The sequence below is a fragment of the Hippopotamus amphibius genome, chromosome 14, assembly GCF_030028045.1.
Source record: "Hippopotamus amphibius kiboko isolate mHipAmp2 chromosome 14, mHipAmp2.hap2, whole genome shotgun sequence".
Taxonomy (NCBI): Eukaryota; Metazoa; Chordata; class Mammalia; order Artiodactyla; family Hippopotamidae; genus Hippopotamus; species Hippopotamus amphibius.
In genome coordinates, this window is record NC_080199.1 from 71,721,776 (window position 1) to 71,745,826 (window position 24,051).

The window sequence follows — 24,051 nt, forward strand, 5'->3', positions numbered from 1 at the left end:
TATATCACAGCTCCTCATACCTCCTTTTCCAGGCATCTCGCTACCCATCCTCTTCTCACGGTAACCCCCCCACCTGCACTCCTGACCCCATCTAGTACCTGAGTCTCCTTAGGAGCCCTGCTGTTTGGATATTATTCCATCTCCTCCCTTTCTCTTTCTACCATCTGTTATACCTTTTTCATTCAGAAAGCCTTGTCCACCCTTGACTTTCTTCTCAGCCGTATCTCCCCTTCAAGCTAATACCGTTACCTACCTCTGTGGCCAACCTTCCTCCATAGGCAATCCAAACTAGCCATTTTCACTTCCTCACTTTCCACTCACTGAACTTTCATTTTTCCCACTATTGTATAGAAATTGTCCTCAACAAAGTTGCTAATGACCTCCCAATGTCAAAATAAAAAAAGCTTCACGTGTAAACGCATTCTGCTTGACCTCTGATAGTCTTGACAACTTTTTCCTTTTTAAAATTCTCACTGCCAATATTTACACCACAATTGTCCCTCTCTTTCTTTCTCTCTCTTTTTAAACTGTTTTTTTCCTCTTTCTCTTAAAAATATTCCTGCCTCCAAAGTTTCATTTCTTCCCTAGACACTTTCCCTGGGTGATATGAGTCATTTACATTGCTTAAATTACCATCTATCTAACAACAAAAATATTAATCTGTATCTTTATGCCTGACGTTCCCCGGGTGTTATTCCTACATTTTGAACTGCATATAGTACCAGACATTCTTATCTTGATGTTCCACACTCATCTCAAACTCAGCACATCCAAAACTAAATTTATCACCTTTCCTAGCATACATGTTCTTCCTTGATATTTTGTTGAAGCCTCAGAGTTCCTTTTACCCAACCCTAAACCCTTGGAACTTGAAGTTACCCTACAACTTATTTAGTTATTCGTTCATCTATCCAGCAAATACTTAATGCATTCCTAGCATGTGCCAGGCAGTGTTTTGGCTGCAGGATATAGTGACAAACAAAACAATATCAAGAGTTTACATTCTAATGTAACAAGGGAACAAATAGATGGCAATTGGTACGATATGCTATGGAGAAAATTAAAGCTTGGTAAAGGTGACAGGAAGTGTCCAGCAGAAATAAATGATATTTTATATAGGGTGGTAAGGAGAACATTATCAATGAGCTGACAGTTGTATAGACATCTGAAGTAAGTGAGAAAGCCATGTAGGGATTTGGGAGAAGACTGCTGCAGGCAGAGTGGACATCACATGCTGGGCTAGACACAAGTATACCTGGAGCAGCAGAAGCAAGGGCAAAGTTAGCAGGTGAGACTGCAAAGGTAGCAAAAAGGCCAGATCACAGAGAACCTGCATACCATGGTAAGGACGCTGGCTTCTACTCTGAGATGGGAAGTCATGGAACAAATTTTGAGTCCAGAAATGATATAACCTGTCTTATTCTTAAAAGGATCCCTCCAGTTTCTTTGTGAAAATTCACTGTGTATAGGGAGGTTGGGGGTGGGGGGAGGCAAAGTCAGAAGCAGAGAGACCAGTTCTATTGAAAAAATCCAGGCAGTTTTATGGTGACTTGAACCAGGTGTTAGGAGTCAAAGTGGTGAGAAGTGATTGGATTTGGGGTATATTTTGAAAGCAGAGTTGTTAGACTTTTACATTTACAGGAAAACAGGTAAGGGGAAAGGACATCAGCTTTGGAGATGTTCAGTTTAAGATGTCTATAAGTCTCCCAAATAAAAATGTCAAGTAGGTAGCTGAATGAATGAATATACTGTTCAGGGATGAAATCTGGAGTAAAGATACTAATTTTGGAGCCATCGCCAAATACATGAGAGTGGATGAGATACTAGGGAGGAAGGGCAGGAAGAGTAGCTGTCTGCAGCTGAACCATGGGGAATTTAACATTTAGTGGTTAGGGGAAGAACTAGCAAAGGAGAGTAAGAAAGAACAGCCAGTGGGACAGGAAGAGACATAACAGAGATGTCCAAGAAGCCAGAGTAAAGAAAATGGTAACTGGTAATCTTGATGAGGGGTAGTGGGTAGTGATAAAAGACTGGGATGGGCTCAGGAGAGAAAGTGAAGAGATGAAGTAGAGAAAGTGAATTGAGACAATTCTGATGAGACATGCTTTAAGTGGGGCAGAGAAAATGACTGGTGGAATAAGAGAAGTCAAGAAAGGCTTTTCTTTTCAAGATGGGAGATTTATAGCAACTACCTATACCAATGGGACTATTCCATCAAGGGGGAAAAATTATTAGTGTAGGAGAGAGAGGGGACAATGGCTGGACTGATTTCCTTGAATAGACCTAGATGAGACTGAGTGCACAGGAATCAATAAGCCTGCACCAAAACTTATTTTCATTGATTTTTTTACTCCATTGTTTTTAAATATGAAGAATATTGTGAAAATGAGAAGTTTGCTTTGCAGGTTATGATCACGACGTCTATTTGAATCTATGTGGAGATATCGTGCCGCTCTCAGTTGATGACTATCTGGCCAAACCCTGAATCTACCTTCCACTCACTCTCTGCTCATCACTCTACCACATATACTAACTAAACTAAGGCCTTTACTGCCTTACCAAGCTCCTTGCAACACTTTCTCTCTGGTCTATTTCTAAAACACAAATCTGGTTATATCACTTCTCTTCTTAGAAAATTCCAAAGACAACTATCACTTATCCAGGTTTTGACTCATCAGAAATGACATGCAGGAGGCTTCCTTTTTGGTCCCACTCTCCCCATTTCTTTGTGTTTCCTCCCAGTCCTCACCCCACCTCCTGCCTGCCAAATCCTATGATGAAAGCCATACAACTTCTTACTGTTCCCAGATTTGGAATGCCCTCTTTAACCAGCATTCTTTACATTCCATCTAAAATACTTTTCCTATTAAGCTTTTATCACATAATTAGCTGCCAATTTTTATATACTCTCACACCACTTTGTTATATTCATTTTAGTATTTACAGCACAGTAATTCTTTTCATGCCTGACTCCAAGACATGCAATATGAGTTGGACTGATGTATTTTTTCATCTATCAACACACTATAAATTAGATACTTAGAAAAAGTACTTAATACATGTTTGTTAAATACACAAAACTATTTTCTCATCATATGAGTAGATTAAGGTAATATGCAGATAAATAAGCATTTATTTTTAATATTACAATGTTTTTGAAAATGAAAATTAAAAAATCACCAGATTTCTATATTCAAAACATGATATTAGTAGCTTGCTGAAAAATATATTCCAGAAATACAGTTCGATGACTTTTTCAACAATGCCACAGGTAGTTATTTTTGAAAAGATAATATTAATGTAATTTAAACCATATCTTTGTGCTTAAAAATTTATCATTAGAAAAGATTTCACAACTGCCTTCTACAATTTGAGATACTTCTGTGATATTTACATCCATTATCTATAAGTGACACCTCAGTAACTGCTTCTTCTGGGCTTTTTCTACTGAAGCACCACCAATGGGAATGAAGATTTAGCTCCCATAAGACCACTTGCAGTTTACCAAACACTCTTTTTCTCTCTCCTTTCCTCATCTTCCCAAGTTATGTATTTGATTCTGTAGATATTTAACATTTATATTGTGACTAAGTAAATACTTTTTCCAACTGAATGTGTTATATTAGTAAAAAGCATATGTAGCATTAATATGTAGCACATGCTTATTGTATTTCCTTTCTCTACAACTTTTGCTTTTCATTGGGTTAATAATTATTTTTTTAAAAATCTGCTCAATTTTCTATGTACCTATCATTCATTCAGACCCAAACTCTCAGCTTTATACATATAATTCTCTCTTCATTCTGTTCATAAATTGTAGCATTTAAAAAACCTTTTTTTCTCCTCCTTGAATAGTGTTTCTTCTAAGTTGTTTTCGTTAGTTTGATTTTTGGTTATTTCATTTTTGGTTTTTCTGATGTTTGGTAATCTTTGGTTGTCTGTTCATATTTAATAAGAGTCAGGGATCAAAAAGCTGTTTGGAAGCCTTTGGTACACAGTTACTGATTGTAAGCGACACTACAGATTAACTGGAAGCTTCCATTAGTGAAAACCTACTTACTAGCATTCTGGAAGCTGAGTAGGGGGAAGAGGACTTGGAGAGGAGGGTCCCCCAACATTCAGTGTGCACACGTAACTTAGTCCCCTTGCCTCCAGTATATTACTCCTGCCTTCAATTGTGCCTGGTGTGTTCAACAAAGAAACCCTGTAGTGTACCCACCCCGGACAGTTAAGCTCCAGTCTTTTGTTAGAGTGCATAAGACGTAGCGCGCAGATTCATGGAGTAAAGGAGGGGATTTGGTTGCATCTTAAATAGATTTTCAACCTATATACCCTTATTGTGGCTCCTCCTTCACCATCCAATTCTGAAGATTCACCAGTTTCTGAGCTTCTGAGGCTTCTCTTGTGTAAAATGGTTGGTTCTCTCCTCTACCCACTACCAGTTTCGAATCAAGTTTTCTCCTGTATGTATGCTTTGGACAATGTAGTCACTGCAATCTCTCCTTTCCTATTCTCTCTGACTTTGGGGAGGGGAGGGGTGTGTGTGTGTCTACGTTCCGCTCACTGTTGTTTTGGTAAAAATTTAAGAGGCAGTGAAAGTAGATGAGTATGCCCAACTCACCATCTTTACCAAGAAGCTTCTTTATACGTTAAAATACTTCAGGTTCTGCTTTAATTTTTTTCTGGTAGGCAAACTCTCCCAGGGTTTTATTCTTCCAAAATAGTCTGGGTACCTGTCTAGGCTTAGCCACACAGCTGTAATTCTTGGATCTCCCTTCTATATCATCCTGATGACTCCCTTTACCTTTCTCCTATGTTGAATTCCTATTTCTTAAATCCTGTATCTTCTTTCTTCAGATTTATGGACTTTAGTTAGCTCCCTGAGAAAAGTATGTGGGAGATAAACCTTCTGATACTTTACATCTGAAAAATGTTTATCCTCACACTTATTTGATATTTTGGTCACTGGTAGAATTCTAGGTTGAAAATCATTTTCTCTCAGAATTTTAAAGGCATTGTTCTGTATTATACATTACAGAATCTACAACCTTCTAGCTTCCACTGTTAATGATGAGAGGACTCATACCATTATGACTCTTGAAACTTTAACACCTGATTTTTTTTTTGCCCTCTGGAAATTTTAAGGCTCCTCTTTGCCCCTAGTGTCTAAAATTTCACAAGGATATGCTTTACTTAATGTGCATCATTTTTATTCATGTGCTCACTCAGGAGGTCCTTTTAATCAAGGAAATTCATGCCCTTTAGTACTGACAAAATATCTTAAATTATTTATTTGAAAACTTCTCTATTCATTTCTTCTCTGTTCTTTCTTTTCAAACTCCAAATTTTTAGATTTTAGACCCACAGGACTTCTTAAATTATCTTTCATTCCGTTTTCATCTCCTCTTCTTTTTTGTACTACATTCTGGTAGTTTTCATAACTTTTATCTTCTATTTGTTCTACTGAGTTAATTTACTTGTGCCATCATATTTTTAATTTCCAAGAGCTCTTCTTATAGTGACTTGTTCTTTTTTTAAGGATTCAATATGTTCTCTTTCCTGAAAATATTAGTACTTTTGTTTTTTTTTGAAATTTTCTTCTTCTTGCATGGTCTATTTCCTCTAAGTTCCTTTTTTTCCCTTCGGTGTTTGTACTTTGGATACTGTCTTTCATAGAGGCTTTCTTCTAATGACTAGTGATCCTTGATTATCTATTCTCATTTAAGTGTGAAGCACTGAATAGCTGACTGGAAGCTCTGTGCTGGTGGGCTTGACAACTGTTGGCTTCACTGTCTGGTGATCCGGCTATGCAGTTTAATTTAAGTACCCACAACTGTCAGTATTTTTAGTCTTTTCTATTCCTATTACCCAGAAAAAGAATCATCTAGTCTTCTGCCTAGAGGACTGGCTGTCAGCATTTGGGAGCCAAGTGTGGGAAGGAGGCTAGGGAGTCTCTACTTGACATCTAGATTTTTACTTAATCTCTGTTTTCAGAACCTTCCTCCAACCCCATCCCCAATTCAGAATCCCTCAATTCATCTTCTCCAGAGAATGACCTTCTGGTGTTTTGGTAGAAGAGGGATAACTGCCTGCCTGCAGTGGGGGAGGGGATATAGATGTTTCTTGAACAGATTTTCCTATTTTCTACTTCACCTTCAGAAGTACATGTTGCTGCCAATTTGAGTCTTTCCCAGATTCTTCAGGGGAAACTGTGTAGCTTCTCTGCTTGCTCTAATGTCAGGTTTTAGCTTTCTATGTCTAAGTCATTCATGATTTTTAGTTTCTAAAATGTTGTTTCTTTGGAAACAACACTGTACTTACAGATTTATACATTAAAAAAATTCTCTTAGTAACTAGTAAGGTTTTGAGAGGGAGCAGAGATAAAAACATATTTTCAATATATGCCATCTTTAATTTTTCTTTCACTTTCATTAATATATGCCACCTTTATTAATCGATTTTAGTAATTTCCTTAATCCCCCTCAACCTCAGTACCTTATCCATAAAACTGCAATAAAATCTGTTTGTCCACTTTACAATGTTGTTAAAAATAAGATAATTTTCATAGCACTATAAAGTACTACCGAACTATAGAATTATCTAATCCTGATGCAGGCTTTCAAAAAAGGGTAAGTCTTTACTGTATGCTAGAACCAGTATTTCTAGAAATAGTTATTTAAAAAACACACACTTTTCCTATACTATATTAGTAGAATTTTAAAGAATTTAAAGATATCTTACCAAGAGGGTCCACAGGTAATTGGCTCTAAAGAAATGTGATGCATAAACAATCTTCTATCTTTCATTGTGCCTAGAAAAATATTATTTTACATTTTGTATCAATGAAGTGTATTTTACATTATGTATTAATGAAAATCTAATGGGAGATTTTATCTCCTGTCTGTTCATTACACATTATTGTAAATATTTACACAAAAATGTGAGAAAATTATACATTTAAAAATTTTCAATGTACATAATGAATGCTTAGTTAATAACTACCAAAAAATTTGACTCACAAATTGATAATGAGTAATACCAAATAACTCGCAGTGCACAGATATATAAGAAATCAGTATAAATTTAGCTTGCTTATGTTAATCATAACTCAAAGGGGTTAGTGAATGCAAATATAAAATTTAGTTTTATGAAGGCTGACAAGCTAAATTATAGATATTACTCATTCTCAGTATGTAACCTGTACTTCTTAAACCTTCAACTAGTCTATTAGTAGAGAGGGGTTTGGTTGAATAAACCAGAATACACTGATACAGCCACATGATCAAGTGCTATTCAATCACAAGAAAGAACGAGGAAGATCTCTCTGTACTCATTAAGGTGTGATCTCCAGATAAATTGTAAAGTAAACAACAAACATGGAAAGTACAAAACCATGTCCATACTGATACCTCTCGACTAAGGAAGAAAGTTAATGAGAATATATATACACATATTTACTTATTTTTACGAAAAGAAACCTAAAAGGATAGACCGAAAACCACTAAAAATAGTTACCAACGAGTAAGAAGTGAGGAAGGTGGTGAACAGTATGGAAGAGACTGATGGAAACAAGGCTTCTCCAAGTAAATCTTTTTATAGTTTTCATGAATGAACTATGTAAACATTTTATTTATTCAAATATAAAATTAAAAAAAAAGGCAAACCTAAAATTGAAAACTAATTGAAACAAATGAATCTAACCTAATTATCAAACTGTTAACCACAAACAAAAGAATTATCTTGAGTGACATTTGAACACAGAACTTCGACTATACATTCTTAATGATATATATTCTTAGGACAAAAACTGCAAAGAATTCTTAAATTTCCCTTAGTAGTTTTATTATTAGTAGTAATACTGGTATCGTAAACTTGAAACTATTATACATATATTGTAACACAGTGATTCTCAGAGTGATCCCTGGAACCCTGGGCAGGAGGACCCACAACGCTTATAGTGGATCCGAGCTGTCAAACTAACTCAATAATAATAATGTTATACATATATCTTTCTCACTGTGTTGACACTGGTACGTCCTGCTGCATACTGGTATGTCCTGCTGCAATGACTGTCTTGAGGAAATGCACTTTATATGTACTGCACTGATCATTTTTTCCCCCAAAGAATTCCATTTTCACTTGAAAGAATAACCAACAAGCTACAATTATTCAGACTTGGGTATTTAGCAGATATTTCTTCAAAAATGAATGAAATGAGCTGATCACTACAAAAAAACAAGTGGCAGTATTTGTTGCCAAACAAACTGAATTGTAAAATTCAAGCTTTGAAACAAAATGACAATTTTGGAAAGCTTGTATCTGGCTGTTAGCTTGACAATTTCCCAGTACTAAAATTTCAGATTAGATCAGTGGTGATATTACCGAAAGTAATTGTTTTAAGATTGTATAATAAAATGTGTCAACATTTGGAAGAGCTGCATAACTCTGAACTAATATCTTCAAAATGACCAATGCACAATATTTAATATTTACAAACACTGAAATTTCTCAGTTTTAATTTTAAATATGGTAAATATAAATAGATATAATCCACATAACCAAATGCTCTTTGGGATCCTCAATAATTTTTAAAAGTATAAAGAGATCTTAAGATCATAAAGTTTGAGAACCATGGCTGGAAGATAAAGCAAATAAGTAGATATGTTAATGTTTTAGAAACCAAGAATTCAGCATTAAAAAAAACAATAACAGCAGCAGCTATGAGCATAGTTAGCACTCAAATCTTTTTTTGTTTGTTTTTGTTTTAAATATTTATCACTGAAAGGATCTTTGGAGATTCTAAGCATTCCAGAACTGGGGCATGGAATTACAAGGACTTCCCAGGAAATCTTTTTGTAATAAGAAAAAGCAAGAAAGTGCTCAAAGGTTAATTAAGGCATATTAAAAAAAAAAAAAAAGCTCTTGGCAAACACTTTCAAGTATTTCAAGTCTCTACTTTCAAATTTGGAATGATTTTAACATCAAAAAGAATGTTTCCCTTTGTAAAGAAATACATTATTTATAACGTGTTCTTTTATTAAACTTTATTCCCACATTATAAATAAAAATCTAAGAAACCAATTTTACTCAACAGAGAAAGAAAAAAATTCCTTCGCTACCGTTAGTAGTGATTATTACACCAACTACTCTTTACTCTGAAAAATTGGTAATTAAAGGGAAAGAACTATTTACCCTGCCTCTTTAGGAAGAACTATATAGTTCATCCCCAGTTGTTAAGGGAAAGCTCTTCCTTGTTGAAGAATTCCAGCTAATAAATGTACAGAAATAACAGAATTTGAAAGTCAATATTTTTCAAACTCCAATTAAATAACTGATTCAGGTAAATATTATGACATCTAGAATGTAAGCTTAAATTATTTTACTGAGTTCTTACTAAATTCTTATAGCTTTTGATTTAAAAAGTCATTTATTATCATTTCACATTTCTCAATTACGGAGAACCTCCACCTTATACTAGGAATTATGAAGGAAAAGCTCACATAACTAACAAGGCAAGATATAAGTTTTAACAAACCACACTACAAAGGCTTGTTCAATTATCTATATACCCAAAAGAGCTGAGAAAAATAACTTTAAGAATACAGTAATCCTAGAGGGGAAAAGGATATGGATAAAAAGCAAATTTTACCATCTGGAGTGCTTTTTGAAGCCTTTAAGGATTTTTCTTGATTTTCTATTATCCTGTCAAATTCATTTAACAAGTTTCTTTTGATTGGGGGTTCTCCTAAAAGGGAATTTCCATACATATTTTTAAAGCAAATAATATCAATTTTATTTCTCAAAAGTTTATAGTTCATTTTTTAAAACTAAAGTACTGACTTACAATATGTTAAAAAAATACATAACTATAATTTAAATAGTGAACATTCTATTTTGAAAGAGAATTAATTTTTCAATATTAATTTAATTTCTATTATTTTTTGACCATTTAAGATACCATTATTTAATAGGGTGCAGGGATAAACACATGTTACCAGATACCACATAAACTATTTTTTAATAAACTGCCACTTAATGTAGCTCTACTTTTACTGGCAATAGAGACAAAAAAATTTCTTCAATAAACTTTTTTTTTTGCATTATACTCAAGAAGGAATTTATTATATAGGTCCTTGAATTAGAGTCAGTGAGTAGGAGAAAAGATTTTAAATTACCAAAATTACATTAAAATATTAGCAAAAGTAATACATACTTCTTATTTAAAAATTCTACAAAGGCTGAGAATAAACTTCAACCATAATTTAAGTTATACATTTCCATGTTATATTGAGGTAATATATGTTAATAGATACTTTGCTTTTTGCTACTTTTTTTTTCTTAAGTATAAATTAAGTTTTATTGGAAAAACATCTGAGTTGCGTACAGAGTCAAGCTGGAGATAAACCACAAAGTCACAGGGTGTTAGGAACTGATGCTTTATTAAAGGGAGTGAACTTGAAGAATTCAATAAGAAAAATGTCCATGCAAAATTTTATCCAGCATTAGATTATAAAGTGATTTAATTGTTTTATAAGAATCTGTACTATTCAAGTAACCAGAAGCAGATAAAGCTATATATATTTATATCTAACACAAGTAGGAGAATTAAACAGTGATGTCGTTGAGAACTTTTAGCAGAAGCCTGAGTTGTTTTTATTCCTAAACATAAGGCCAACCCACTTTAGTACACACATGAACAAAAAGGGGTCCTATAAATAAAGCCATTATCTTCCATAAAAGAACTATGAATATCTTTAAGCATCTGCACCTCAGAATTTTGCACTAGAGAACAGCAACAGTTTAAGGTAAGTATTATAAACTTACTACTTTGCCTGTAACATAAACTTGGTATAGAAGGTGACCTGGTAGCACTTGATTAAAAAGCAAGTCTGTATCCACCACGATGACTTAAGGGCAAAATGCACCAAGTGGAAGAATGAACTGACTGGCTTCAGTGTCTTTCTCTGTAATATGAAGGGACTGGACAAGAAGACTTTTGATAACTCAACTATTCTATGAGTCTACAGTTTTTAAACAGGAGCTAGTTACTGAAGATCATCCACTTAAAAGTTGGAGAGTTAGTTTTGGCATTTACTTTAATTGTAACTAATCAACAGATTCAATTATTTAAGATTACTCCTAGTCGGAGATACTAACAGAAAAAAAAATCATACATCCAATTAACCTAATAATTGAACTAAGTTGTTAAATATACTGCATTTAAAAAAGAAGTCAGAACATAGTCCAAATGGCATTAAGATCAAATACTATTTGCTAGGGATAATTGATTTTAGAACATCTAGACGAAAAAAAGGCAAGCAAGTCAACAACTATAATTAGAAACCAACTTTTAGTTCTTAAGAGCCAGAGACTGAACCTCTGCTCTATGTATATGTAAATAAACACGACTCAGTCAATGACTTCTTGGTGCATAGACTCAGTGTTATCAAGAGTGAGATTACAATCACCCAAACTACACATAAAAGTCTGAAAAAATATACTTCGTGTACAATATCCTAATTGCTACAAGCTAGTATACCAGAACGATTAAGGACTTAACAAATTAAAGTGATTGGGAAACCAAAAGGAAAAAACAGACACTTACCACCTGTGACAAGTGCATCTCCTCTTCTTTTTCCAACTCCCGAATTTATCAAAACTGTTTCTTCACTTTTTTGGCATATAAAAAGAGAGTGTTTGGCATGACTTAGAAGTTCAGAATCTGTCAGCTCATCATCTTCCATAAAAGCTTTGGCAATCTCTACTGCTTCTGTTTCAAAATAGTTTCCTGGTTCTTCGGAGTTAGTAGAACAAATTTCTATATTTGTTTTCACAGGAAGATCAGGAAAAGTTTCAGTTTTTCCAATTTCCATTTTTATATTTTTAGCTAAAGCTTGTTCTTTTCCCAAAAGACAAACGTTCTCAACATGCAGTACTTTGGTTCCTGATACCAACTGTTGTTTGTCTTGCTTCAACTGAGACAGATATGGAGAAACTTTAATAGAGGGATTATTTTCTGAAGAACCATTTTCAACGTTACAGTTGTTTGATAATTTAAATTCTTTACTGTAGGCTTTTTCCATTTTGGAGCTTACAGAGTATTCTGGGGTTCTCTTATCAATACAGGAAAGAGGAAGTATCTTTGATACATCTTGTCTAGATGTAGGTGAATGCTGAAGACTACATTCAGTTCTGATTAAATCAAATTCCTCAAACATTCCCTTAACTTTGCATAAGGCACTCTCAGAAACGGAAACCTGCTTTCCACTTGCTGTACTAAATCCAGAGAAAGCTGATGATAGTAAATTTTGGGGTGTATGTATCATAGTATTTTCTTCTCTTGCAAACTTTTTTGAATGTTCATTACTTTCAAATGATACTTTGGAAAAGAGTTGCTTAGTACTATCTTCTGTCTTAGAAAATACCTGTCTTGCTTTTTGTAATGCAACATCTGATACTTGTACAGATTTTCCACTTGCTGTGCTAAAAATGCCACAAGCATTCATAGAAGAGACTGACTTGCGACATTTTCCCACATTAAATTCACATTTATCCAAAGTTTTCAAATTAATATGACAAAGTGGTATTTCAGCAACTTTTTCCAATCCAGATATACTTTGGTCATGTTGTAAAATTTGTTCACTTGGAATGTCAGGAAAAAGCTCATGTGAATGCATACTATGTCCTTCACTATCTGCAGAGTTAGGAAAAATTATATCCTCTGAATCACCCAATGTCTTATGAGAACCTGTCACGATTTTTGCTTGGCAAGTGCCTGACTTACTCTCAGTGTTTTGCTTAGCTACCTTCCTATAGTTGTCTGTAAACCTCTCTCTCACTTTTGTTTCTTGTGAAACAAAGGCTATTTTATCACTTGCTGCACTGAATGCAGGTGGCTCTGTCTCAAAATTATTTGAATCAGACATGTCCACTTCAACACCTGTGCGTTTATTTTTGCATGGTGAAGAGTTAGTCACGAGTTTCTGAACACAACTATCTTTGTCTACAGCTTGTGGGTTTATGTTTGCTTCTCTTACAGTGGATGTTACTTCAGAAAAACTACAGTTTTTTCTACCTCTGACATTCTTTACTGCTGACTCAATATCGGAATTATCAATTTTATTTTTTGTGAGATACTCTGATTTATTAAATACCTCACTGGAGTGACAAAAATCAGAAAGATATGAATAGCTGTTAGACATGCTGTTACTTAAGGAAGGTGAATTTTGTTTTTCAGAGAGATTTTTGTCATTTTCAGTTATGATACTGTTTGAACTATTTCCACATAAAGGATTTCCTACACAATCCCCAGGATATTCCTTTAAACATATAACCTTGGCAGAATTTATTTTTTCTGGTTGATCATTCAATTCTCCTTCTCTAAGCCATTTTTTGGCTTCAAATAGTGAAGCCTGACTCACAGAAATTTTTCTACCATGTCCTGTGTAAAATGCTAAAGCTGAATTTTTAACTGAACAAGTGGACTGATTTGTATAACAAGTTGTAGGATTTTTTGCTGTTTCTTCTTCTATATTTTCACATACTTTAACTTTCAGAGAGATACTACTTGATACGTTGAGATTTTCCGTGTGTCTGTGTAAACCATCATTTAAGAGCCTGGGTGTTACGGCAGTCTCCTTAGAAGCAAGCCTTTTCTTCTCTAGAGAATTCTGCATTTCTTCATGTTTTGGGGCAGTTATTGCAACTTTCTCACCTGCTAATTCAAGCTCTTCTTTACATACCTCTCTGTCCTTTAGCGTCTTTGCCCCTTGATGGCTAAAATCAGTGATTTCACTATTATCTTGCCTTTTTTCATCAAAAAGATTTTTCACTTTGTCCAAAGATTCCTTCCTAATTTTTACTTTTTTCCCACTAGCTGTATGAAAACCCAACATAGTTGGTTCTTTGCTCTTTTTGATTTCACATTCAGGTCTTTGCTGGAGAGTCACTATTTGATTTTCAATACCAACTGGGTTGCTTTCTTTCAATATTTTGCTTTTGACTATGTCTGTTTCCTCATGACTTGAAATGTCTATTTTGTTACTTATGCCAGAAAGTAATTTGGAACTTGAGGAATCTGAAAAATCATTCAGTTCTTCTTCTGTACCTTTTTCATCAAAGAAATTTACAATTTTATTTAAAGACTCTTTAGAGACTCTGATGTTTTTCCCACTTGCAGTCTGAAAGGACAAATCAAAAACATCAAAATCTTTTATATTTTGCCTCATCTTATTAGCAGTTGACTCTTTTTTATTTGACATATTAACATTAAATGTTTCTTCAGCTTTTACAACTTCCAAACAAGTTAAATCTGACAAACCTTCTTTAATTTGAATGCTTTCCTCCTTCATAAACTGGCTAGATAATTTCAGATGCATGTTGTGTTGATCAATACATGGCAAGCCATCTTCATCTTCATGAATATAAACTGTGTCATTTTTACTTGAAACACTGCCATCAGATTCCCCTAAGTTACAAACAAAACCAGTACACTTGTTATCTTCAGTTTCAGCATTTCTCTTGTAATCTTCAGTATTTTCTTCGGCAAAAATGCCAGTAGTCATTTCAACATTATTTTGTACTGTTAGTTGGCATTCATTATTTTGCTCACTTAAATTTTTATTGCTCCTATAATTTTCTACCTTAAACACTGAAACATCAGAGTTGTTACACTGATTTGAAGAGAAACTTCCTGGATCTACTTCTGCAGGGGCTTCCTCACTAACATTCTCAATGTCACTGAACAGTTTCATGGCTTTCTGCAGTGCTTCACTAGAAACATTCAGTTTTGTGCCACGCGCAGAATAAAAGCCTCTAAACTCTACTTTGTTTTTATCTGTTAAATAACCAGGAGCACTTTTGTTACAATTGGTGGTTGACAAGCAGGCCAACTTTTGCTTACCTCCAACTACACCTTCACCTTTCTTGCTGCTGTCTACCTGACAAAGAGATGGGGCATTAACTGTGAGATGCAGATCAACATCTTTCCATCCCTCAGAAGTGGAAATCCGGACAGTCGTCTGGTTTTCAAATGGATTACTCTGTAATATGTGGCTTGGTTTTCTAAACTGTGTAAATTCAAACTGACTTCCTGATTCTTCCAATATAGTAGAAAGTTCTGTAATTTCTGCCTTTTGACTAGGTGTTAAACTATGGTTTGAATTAAAGTCTCGCTTTACAGATAAAATTGGAGGAGTTGTGTGACTATTTTCACTATAAGAAACAACTGCACCACTCTGCACATACCCAGATACAGTATGAACTGACTGTGAATCAAGTTCACGAGGTCTGCTTCCTTTCTTTTGATTTTCTAATGATAAGGTATTTACAGTTTCAACACAGGCTAAGCTAGTAGGATAATCATCTTCAATATCTCTGAAGAGCATTTTACTTTTCTTCATGTTGTGTTCAGAGAGCTTTATTTCTTTATTAGAAGCTGTTCTGAAGCCATTTCCAAAACTGTGACTTGAAATCAAATCTGAGAGTCCTTCCCATTTGTCCTTGCAATCATTATTTCTGTTTGATTTCATATCTATATCCAATGAGACATCTGACTTTGAATCTTGACCTAGAGTCATTTTTGGTTGTTGCTTTGCACTATTTCTATTCTTCTCTGTAAGATCGTGGACTATATTTAATGAAACAAAATCTTTTGTAATTGACACTTTGGCTGCTTGTCTGTTATCTATGTCTGCACATGCTACTACGGCAGAGTTCTTGAGAGCATGTTCTCTTAAACAACTGAGGTCTGCCTCATGAACTTCCTTAATGTTTCCTAAAACAGGAGTATTCCTTTCAGTAGTTGTTTGAAACACAAAATTATTCTCATTGTCTGGGAAAATTTCTTCAGAGTTTGGATTGACAGTCATTTTTGAAATTAAAGTAGTTTCTTCTTGGTTTTTTTGGATGGCTGTGAGATTTGTATTTTGGTTGAATTGTACCTTCACAGAAGGTGATGCTCCTGTGATGTATTTTTCAGGTGACAACAGCTCAGCTTTTTTAGAATTTTCATTTAAAACACCTGTTTCTTGATTCTCTTCCATGGAAATATTTTTGGTTAATTCAAAGCCAGTTTCACAATTCTTAGATTTTATTTTCTCTGACATTTTATATGATTCTTTTCCTCTAGAAAACACAACTGGATTTGACAGAAGATCCTTGGAGCTAGGAGTTAAAATGGTGGTATTATCATGGTCATGTAAAAAGCTTTCCTGGGATTGGAAGAGAATATCACTACATTCCTCTGAATGTGGCAATGCAGGGTGACATACTGCAGGCAAAACCTCTTCCTTCATATCCGAAACTCTTTGGCTTTTTGGATCATCTTTACAATGCTTTTCTTGCAAGCATGACACATAACCAGTTTCTGTGGTTATAAATGACTGCAATTTTTCCTTATTAATTTTTGCTTCTTTATAATCAAGATCTTGAGATATTGTTTTATTATTATTAGAACTGCCTTCATTATTAGAACATTTTCTCATAATTGTCCCAAAAGAGCTGGTTAAAGACAAAGTTGGTTCTTCAGAATCATTTCGTAAATAGGTTTTTTCAACAGAAGAATGCAATAAACCTAAGCGTAAAGACACAAAGTGACAAGATGAAATTGTAGTTCCATCAAACACATTCACTAAATGTTTTCCACTAAGTTAAAACGGTAGTGTCTAAAACAAGAATTACATGAAAAGCAAGAAGTGAATGTCAGGTTTAAAAGAATTCTAAATATTCTCTATTTTGAAGTTATTACATTCCCCAACTAAAGATATATAGAACCTAGTTTTCTTTTTAATAGTATTTATCAACTCAATCAAAATTAGTATGTAGTTCAAGAAAGCTAGCTGCCATGAGTAAAATTCAAAGTAATTTTACTGGAAAAAAAATTAGAAAAAATTATTTGCTAATATTAATGTAATAGGAATTAGAAGGACAAAGAATTAGAAGCTAACCATTTCCTTTGGTTAATTCAGTCTTTCATGCTGAAAAAAATAAAAACCCCAAATGAGCTTTTTAAGAAAGTTTCTACACATAAAGGGCCCGAAAGATTATCTGATGTCAACTATACAGGCAGATGGGTTAAATGGCTCTGTTTCATTAATTTTATTGACCCTCTGAATTTCCTATTAACAAGTCAAAATTATTAATCTCATTTTATTTAATCACTAACCACTACTACATATTAGCTATTTCATTGGTTTGATCCCTGATATACACAATATCAAACATTTTTCTTTGGAAATTAACCTAAATCTCAAACGGTTCTGTACTGCAGTTCCACCAAACCTATTGCTCTCTGAGATACTACCACCCACTCAAATCTTCTCATAGGGAGATAAAATCACCTTTTTAACATACAGTATAGCTACTGACAAATAAATTGTTGTTTTTCAAATAAAAAATGACTTTCACTGTGTACACTCCTGATATCCAGAGACATAGTAATAACTCTAAGCAACATCTAAATATTTAAGAAAACTATGTAATAACAACAAAAAGGTCACTATTTTATGACTGCCTTACATTAAACTTAGCTATCAATTACTTTTTTTCTAATTTTTACATGTTTTAGAGAAAATACATATTAAATAGCACAACATATTTATAGAATTGTCCAACTTCCATATAATACTGAAAATTGAAGCAGGAATTAAGTAGCCAAGTTCTTGATATTTATGAACCACACTCTCTGTGTCAAGAGTTATGATTATATATATACTTTGCAAATTAATCCAACAAGTTTGAATGAAATGATTCTGAACATTGGTAATCAAAGGCCTAAACAATGCCTGATACTTAATATAAAATATAGATTTAAAAATATCTCAAAACACTACAGAAGAAAAAGCAAAAAAAAAAAAAACAACACTACAGAATGAAAGCAGGAAGTATGTTTTTTAAAAAGGTTAAAGAAAGAGATTCACATATTCAAATAAGAAACTTGTCGCCATCCATAAAACTAGACACACTATCCACACACACACACACAAAGAGGTACCTGAATCAACGTTTGTAAATGTATGTGGTGCTTCCAAAGGCTTTGCTTCAAATTGGGCTGAAGAGTTAGTTAGTTCTAATTCTTGGTCTTTCTGCATTTTCAGTCCTTGATAAGATGTTTCATCACTTATAGCATAAATAAACCTTTTTGTTTTCTTTTTCAAACTGGATATTAAACCTGTGTTCCTCAAAGCTAGAGAAGTGTGTTTGGTAGTGGCTGGCCAGCTCCCATTATCAGCTGAACTTGTATATAAAGAATCTTTTTTCTGTGAGCAAATAGTTTGTATTTCCCATTCACTTTTAGAGGCTTCTGGTTCTTCTTTAAAGTTTGCATCAGTCATATTACTTGAGAACTTTGCTCTGAATGTCTTTTCAGGTGATTCTCTTAGCCTGAATACAGGCTTCTTGATACCCTGAAGTGGAGAAGCTATTAGAGAAGAGTCAGATAGTGCTTGCTTTCCCACGACAGTGGAATCTTCACAAGATTCAAGACACTGCCCTTCATCTCTCTTTTTCACCACTGTTTTCGATATGCTTGAAATATGTGGCAAAGAATTTTCTAAAGTAATGAAGCTGCTACATTCTTTCTCTGTGCCTATGAGGTCTTCTGAATTATTTTGGTCACAAGAAGAAGTATGCAGTAGGGATGTTTTCTCCATCTGGGTTCCATTTAGACCCGAGAGGGTTAGTTGAGACCATTCAGAGGCTGAAGATGGTATAGCTTCCCTGGAGGTTTTGTCAGTTCCATTCCCAAAGGGCTTCTGATTTATTACATTTGAATCTAATGGATTACTGTCATTTGGTTCCGTTTCAGATACAAATGAATGTTTATTTTCTGTCATTTGTATTTTAGCTTCTTCATATTCATCGGTTTTTGTTTCATTGAAAATATTTTTCCTAGTCTTGCCAGTTTTTATTTTTTGTAGATTTCTTGTTTTATATTTAGAAACACATACTGGAAAACTATCTTCTTCAGAAATATCTGCAACTGTTTCACGTACTTCATCTTCTAGGACATTTGGCACTGACTTTTCAAAATGGTCTTTGGAGCTATTTACTTTATCAAATGAATCCTCTAACATTTTCTCTAATCCTGTTAAAATTTAAAACAGAAGCATTATTAATAACATTTTATAACACAACCATACAATTTATACTATTCTCAAACCTTTTAATAGAAATAATATACACTGAATAGCACAAAATTTAGCATTTAAAGGGTTATCCTGAGTGCTAGATATTTTTTGAGTAGGGAGGCACCAACCTTGCCCTGTTCTTCTGGTCAAGACTGATTCCAGTGTACTCAAAGCCTTTTATTCATACTCAATCCCTAATAACCTTTCTTTCCTATATACATACATACACACACACACAGATAGTCAATCCTGCACATTTATACAGATATACAAAAATACTAAGAATATGCAATATTCCAATGACCTGTTTAGGTTAACTTCTGGTATATTTGCAACCATAATTACTTCTAATTAGAAAATAAGGTATTCACATTCTGTTAATCATAAGTCTTATTCTGCATCTCTGTGAGGTTTTTTTCCCCCTCCCCCTGAGTATTCCTGAGTATTTCCCTCCCCGCCCTTTTTTGGCTATGCCAAGAGGCTTGTGGGATTTTAGTTTCCCAACCAGGGAATGAACCTGGGCCCTCCATAGTGAGAGTGCAGGGTCCTAACCACTGGATCACCAGGGAATTCTCTGCATCTCTGTGAGTTCTGAGTTACGGGTTTTCTTTTGTTTTTATGTCATAATAGCATCTTTAAATAGTATTGTCCTAACATGATGTTTAAACATTTTCATCTAAATCAAGTTAATTTCTATTCTCAATACCTTCAGTAATCAAGAAAGGAGAAGCAATGTGTTTTCTCTTTAAGAAAAGAGGAGCAATATTTCAATGATGTCAGTTAAAAACAGTAGTTCAATTAAACAGAAGGACTTACCATGACTTTTAGCTTCTGTTTGATTTTTGTTTTCATTGTCTGGCCCAGAAGGGATAAACTTAATATTTTTCTTCAGACTTTCATCATGGTTAGAAAAACAGCTTTTCAAAATCTGCAAAAGTTATATTTTAAAATCACTAGTATAAAAACTATGCGTATAGTATATTCAACTCATTCTTAAACAGAGAGACAGCAAAGTTTCATAGTAAGTCAAAGAAAATCACCCATAGAAACAGGTTTAGAGACTTCCTCAAAGGCTTAGATAAATCATAAATTAGGGAATGAAAAATGCAAGATATAAAATGTTTCAAGGCATTCTGAAATTATGTGCAGTTGCAACAGCATAATCAATTTGTCATATTTACTCACAGCAGTAGTATCATTAGGAAATACAGTTGCAGATGCTTCCTCATCTCTGACTGTAAAAAAAAAAAAAGTTCAATTTACCTTTACTGTATTATATGTTAACGTAAAATTTACATATTTTTTGGTCAGACATCAAAAGAAACATGCACTATTGGATTAAATGACACATTTGAAACAAAATTAACTGATCCTAGTAATTAGAAAGGTCAATCAACACAGTGGATAAGCTGTACTCATACTTCCTTAGTACCACTGATAATGTGGTAAGAAACTATGGTTTGGTGATCCTGACTTGAAGGTAATACTGACCACAAGGTAATACTTGAAGCTAACACTGTCCACAAAGGCTTGAAAAATCAGATGAAGCTATGAGGTCATGACTTAAAAGCTAAAGCTTGTAGATTTTAGTATTTATTTAGATAACAATATAGTCAAGAGGCATATTATTTGTTAAACACCTCTTACATTTCAACAGGCTTTTAACTATATTATTTCATCTCAGCAAGAAAAGAAGAAAATTAAATGCCCAGCTAAAGAGGAATCAAAATGGAATGTATTTTTCCTAGAATTAAAAAAAAAAAATCCTGGTTTGTGTATAAATTAATTTGATTTTTCTAAAATACCACTTAATGCACTTGAGATTTATCTCAATCTATGGTAAATAGAATAAAATTATTCTGAACTAGCAACAAATCTATCAAAGACAGTATTATCTACTCTGATTACTATCTTTTCATATTTTTTAGACAGAAGCATTACAGATGACAATTTATCAACATCATCTTATATAATACACATTTGTGAGTATTACCCAGGAGCACAGTAGAACTAAGTGTTGGTGGTGTGGCCAAAGAACTTGACCAAGACATATCAGGATCCACTTCAGCTCCTAAACTTTCAGAAATACGTTTTGGTGTCTGACCCTGAAAATAAAGAAAATAGTTTATTTCATAGAAGTGCATTGATGATTAAGAATTTTTTTTTTTTACTCACTTTTTTTTTTTAATTTTCCATTTACTGAATGCCTATGTGAGTCAGTAGGTACATACCTGTAAATCTCAGGGCAAAATTATGATACTGCTGTCAAACTCTCAATTGCTAAACAGTAAAAATAAACTAGGCAGAATATTTACCTTCCTGAGCTTTGGTGTATGAAATAAACTTCCACAAACCACTGGGGATAAAACAAAAGGCAAGATTACTAAGTTTTATTTTTATTAAAATTTAGAGTATTTGAAAAATAAAAAGCCTTGTTTTTAATCATACCTGACTTTTCTCTTTGTGGCGTTACATCTGTACATCGTAGAACAACAGGACTAAAACAAAACAAAACAAATCTCTCAGATTATTCAAAAGAGAACATAAATAGCAAAAAGAAACAAAATACTACTCTTATGAAAAAAAGGACTCTCAGTGACATCAATTATTAGAATTCTACTAGTTTGTATATATTTAGATTATTTTTTTAAAAAGTATCTTATGAAGAATTAAGCACTAACTTATGTTTAAAATCCCCACTGAAAGTAATGTATAAAGTACTCACAAATTATAGATGCTAGGAATTGTATATTTCAAATTTAAAAATTATGTAAAGTGACTCTATACTAGCATCATACTCTCGCCAAAGATTCAAAGTACACAAATTATTTTAAACTGGATATTTCAAAGGCATTGCTTTTCATCATTAATATTTTTGTTACTTAAAAATTCCATGGATACACAGAAAAATAGTTCAATGTTATAAGAAAAACAAAGTAAATGTTTCTAATGTAAAAATTATTGTATTAAAGGACTCAACCTAAAAGGAAATTATTTTGAAATAGAAAATTCTCTACCAGGCTCTATGGCAAAATATTACCATGAAAATTAGATGCATCTCTATAAAACAAATATCACATGTAGGAAAATGTTTCATTTAACTATTTTAACATAATAACTTTGTCATACCTTTCACTAAGAGAAGAATTTGGAGGTGGGCTGGTAACATCATTTGCTTGATTCGTTGTAGCCTTCCTTGCGCAGCAACATTTATGTTTACTATTGGCAATATCCTTTGCTGAAACAATGCAATAATTCAGTGAGGACATATATGTTCTGGATTGTGAATTTTTATTCTCTAAAAGTGTTTAAAAACAAAAAGTCTCATCTTTTTGTTCTCATATTGGGAAGGAGAATATATGGGAAATTCAGTCTGAACTGGTTTCTCAGTTTAGTGACTCCTCCCAAAAAGGGATGTCTCAAAGGATGTCTGCCCCCATTCAACAACCATATGTCACATATGACAAGCATAAGACACTTTGAGTAATACAAATCAAGACAGACCTTTAAATGCAAGGAGTTCATAATATAGTAGGGAAAATTTTTTGAAATGTACACAAATGGAATACAAAATAAATGTGATATGTGGTAAGAGTAAAGGAAAAGACACTTACTGAAAACCTACCAAAGTACAAAACCTGACCATATCACTCTTCTGCTGAACACCTTTCAAGATCTTGTTTTCAAGACTGAATTCAAACTCCATAACAAAACTCCCCAGTAACAAGGCCTTTCATGATCTGATTTAATTTTTACGATGACTTTCTTTCACATTCTACTTTTTAGCCATGCCCATCCATGTGCATATTGTGCAAGAATGCTCTCTTTCACTCTAGGCCTTGGTACAAACTATTTCTTTCTCTTTTTATTTCTCTTGACACAGATTCTCTTTCAGGTTTCCATTTTGAAATTACCTCCTCCAGAAAACTTTAGTGTCCTTAAGGTGAGACTGACTGCCCCTCTGATGTGTTCCTCACAGAGTTTATCATATACTGTTCTCGTTTCCCCTAATAGATTGTGTGCTCCTTGAGGTAGAGAGCTTGTCTTATTTATCAGTGTATCCTTAGAAACTATAATAATGCCTGATACGTTATAGACACCCCACAAATACTGGCTGAATGAATTAGCAATGATTAGAAAGTGGGCTGTAGACAGCAACCCATAATCCTCGTGTCTGTTCTTGTTGAACACATCTGCTTTCTATGACAATACTGCTCAGACAGGATTTCTAAAGCTGTATGTGGCTCTATCAAATCCAATTTATAGTTTTTCAACACTCCTATTTTCTATATCACAAATCTGGAACTTATTATCAATCTTAAAAAATTGCTTTTAAAAATAATTGCTTTAACTGATCCTATAATCTCTAATTTAGAAAAGTTTGGGAAAAATAAGCTGTATTAATGTTAGTGAAATAAAGCAAAGACGAAGCTGAAAACTATTTGTAGTAGTCTACTCAAACATTGTGTTATATTCTCCTTTCTCAAGAAACGGGCAATACACATAAGCCAAATGTATGTGTAACTTGAAAACCCGACTTAACAAGGTATTCAATCTTGTTCGCTAAGAGACTTTTATTAAAGATACTGAAAAGCAGCTAAACCTATTTTGAAATTTCACCTTTTCCTTGTTTGCTTTAATAAAGACCCTAATCATAACAAACAAACAAACAAAAACATGGACTTAAAAAAGAAACCAAACAATGAAATACCACTACGCACCTATTAGAATGGTGTATTTAGATTAAAATCTAAAATACAGACAACACCAAATGCAAGATAAACTCACTCACTGTGGATGGGAATGCAAAATGGTACAGCCACTCTGGAAGAGAGACTGCAGTTTCTTACAAAACTAAACATACTCCTATGATGAGATCCAGCAGTCGTACTCCTAGAATTTACCCAAATGGGTTGAAAACTTA

At 33.7% G+C, this 24,051-nt stretch overlaps 1 protein-coding gene across 5 annotated transcripts in view; it reads right to left on the reverse strand.

The window, feature by feature from the left end:
• The window catches only part of BRCA2 (BRCA2 DNA repair associated), a 54,209-nt gene that overhangs the window by 21,007 nt on the left and 9,151 nt on the right, over positions 1 to 24,051 (reverse strand). For 4 of the 5 annotated variants that reach the window (XM_057707891.1, XM_057707892.1, XM_057707894.1 and 1 more), the window contains exons 1-7: positions 21,121 to 21,359; positions 20,313 to 20,362; positions 19,944 to 20,055; positions 17,993 to 19,084; positions 11,606 to 16,573; positions 9,650 to 9,745; positions 6,742 to 6,811 (exon numbers count right to left, since the gene is read on the reverse strand). In XM_057707891.1, coding sequence (XP_057563874.1) covers positions 6,742 to 6,811; positions 9,650 to 9,745; positions 11,606 to 16,573; positions 17,993 to 19,084; positions 19,944 to 20,055; positions 20,313 to 20,362; positions 21,121 to 21,271 — 6,539 coding nt within the window. In that variant the 5' untranslated portion in view covers positions 21,272 to 21,359. Of the gene's footprint in view, positions 1 to 6,741; positions 6,812 to 9,649; positions 9,746 to 11,605; positions 16,574 to 17,992; positions 19,085 to 19,943; positions 20,056 to 20,312; positions 20,363 to 21,120; positions 21,360 to 21,442; positions 21,484 to 21,575; positions 21,626 to 22,256; positions 22,366 to 24,051 lie in introns of those variants that run through there. The other variant, XM_057707895.1, reaches the window with a different exon arrangement.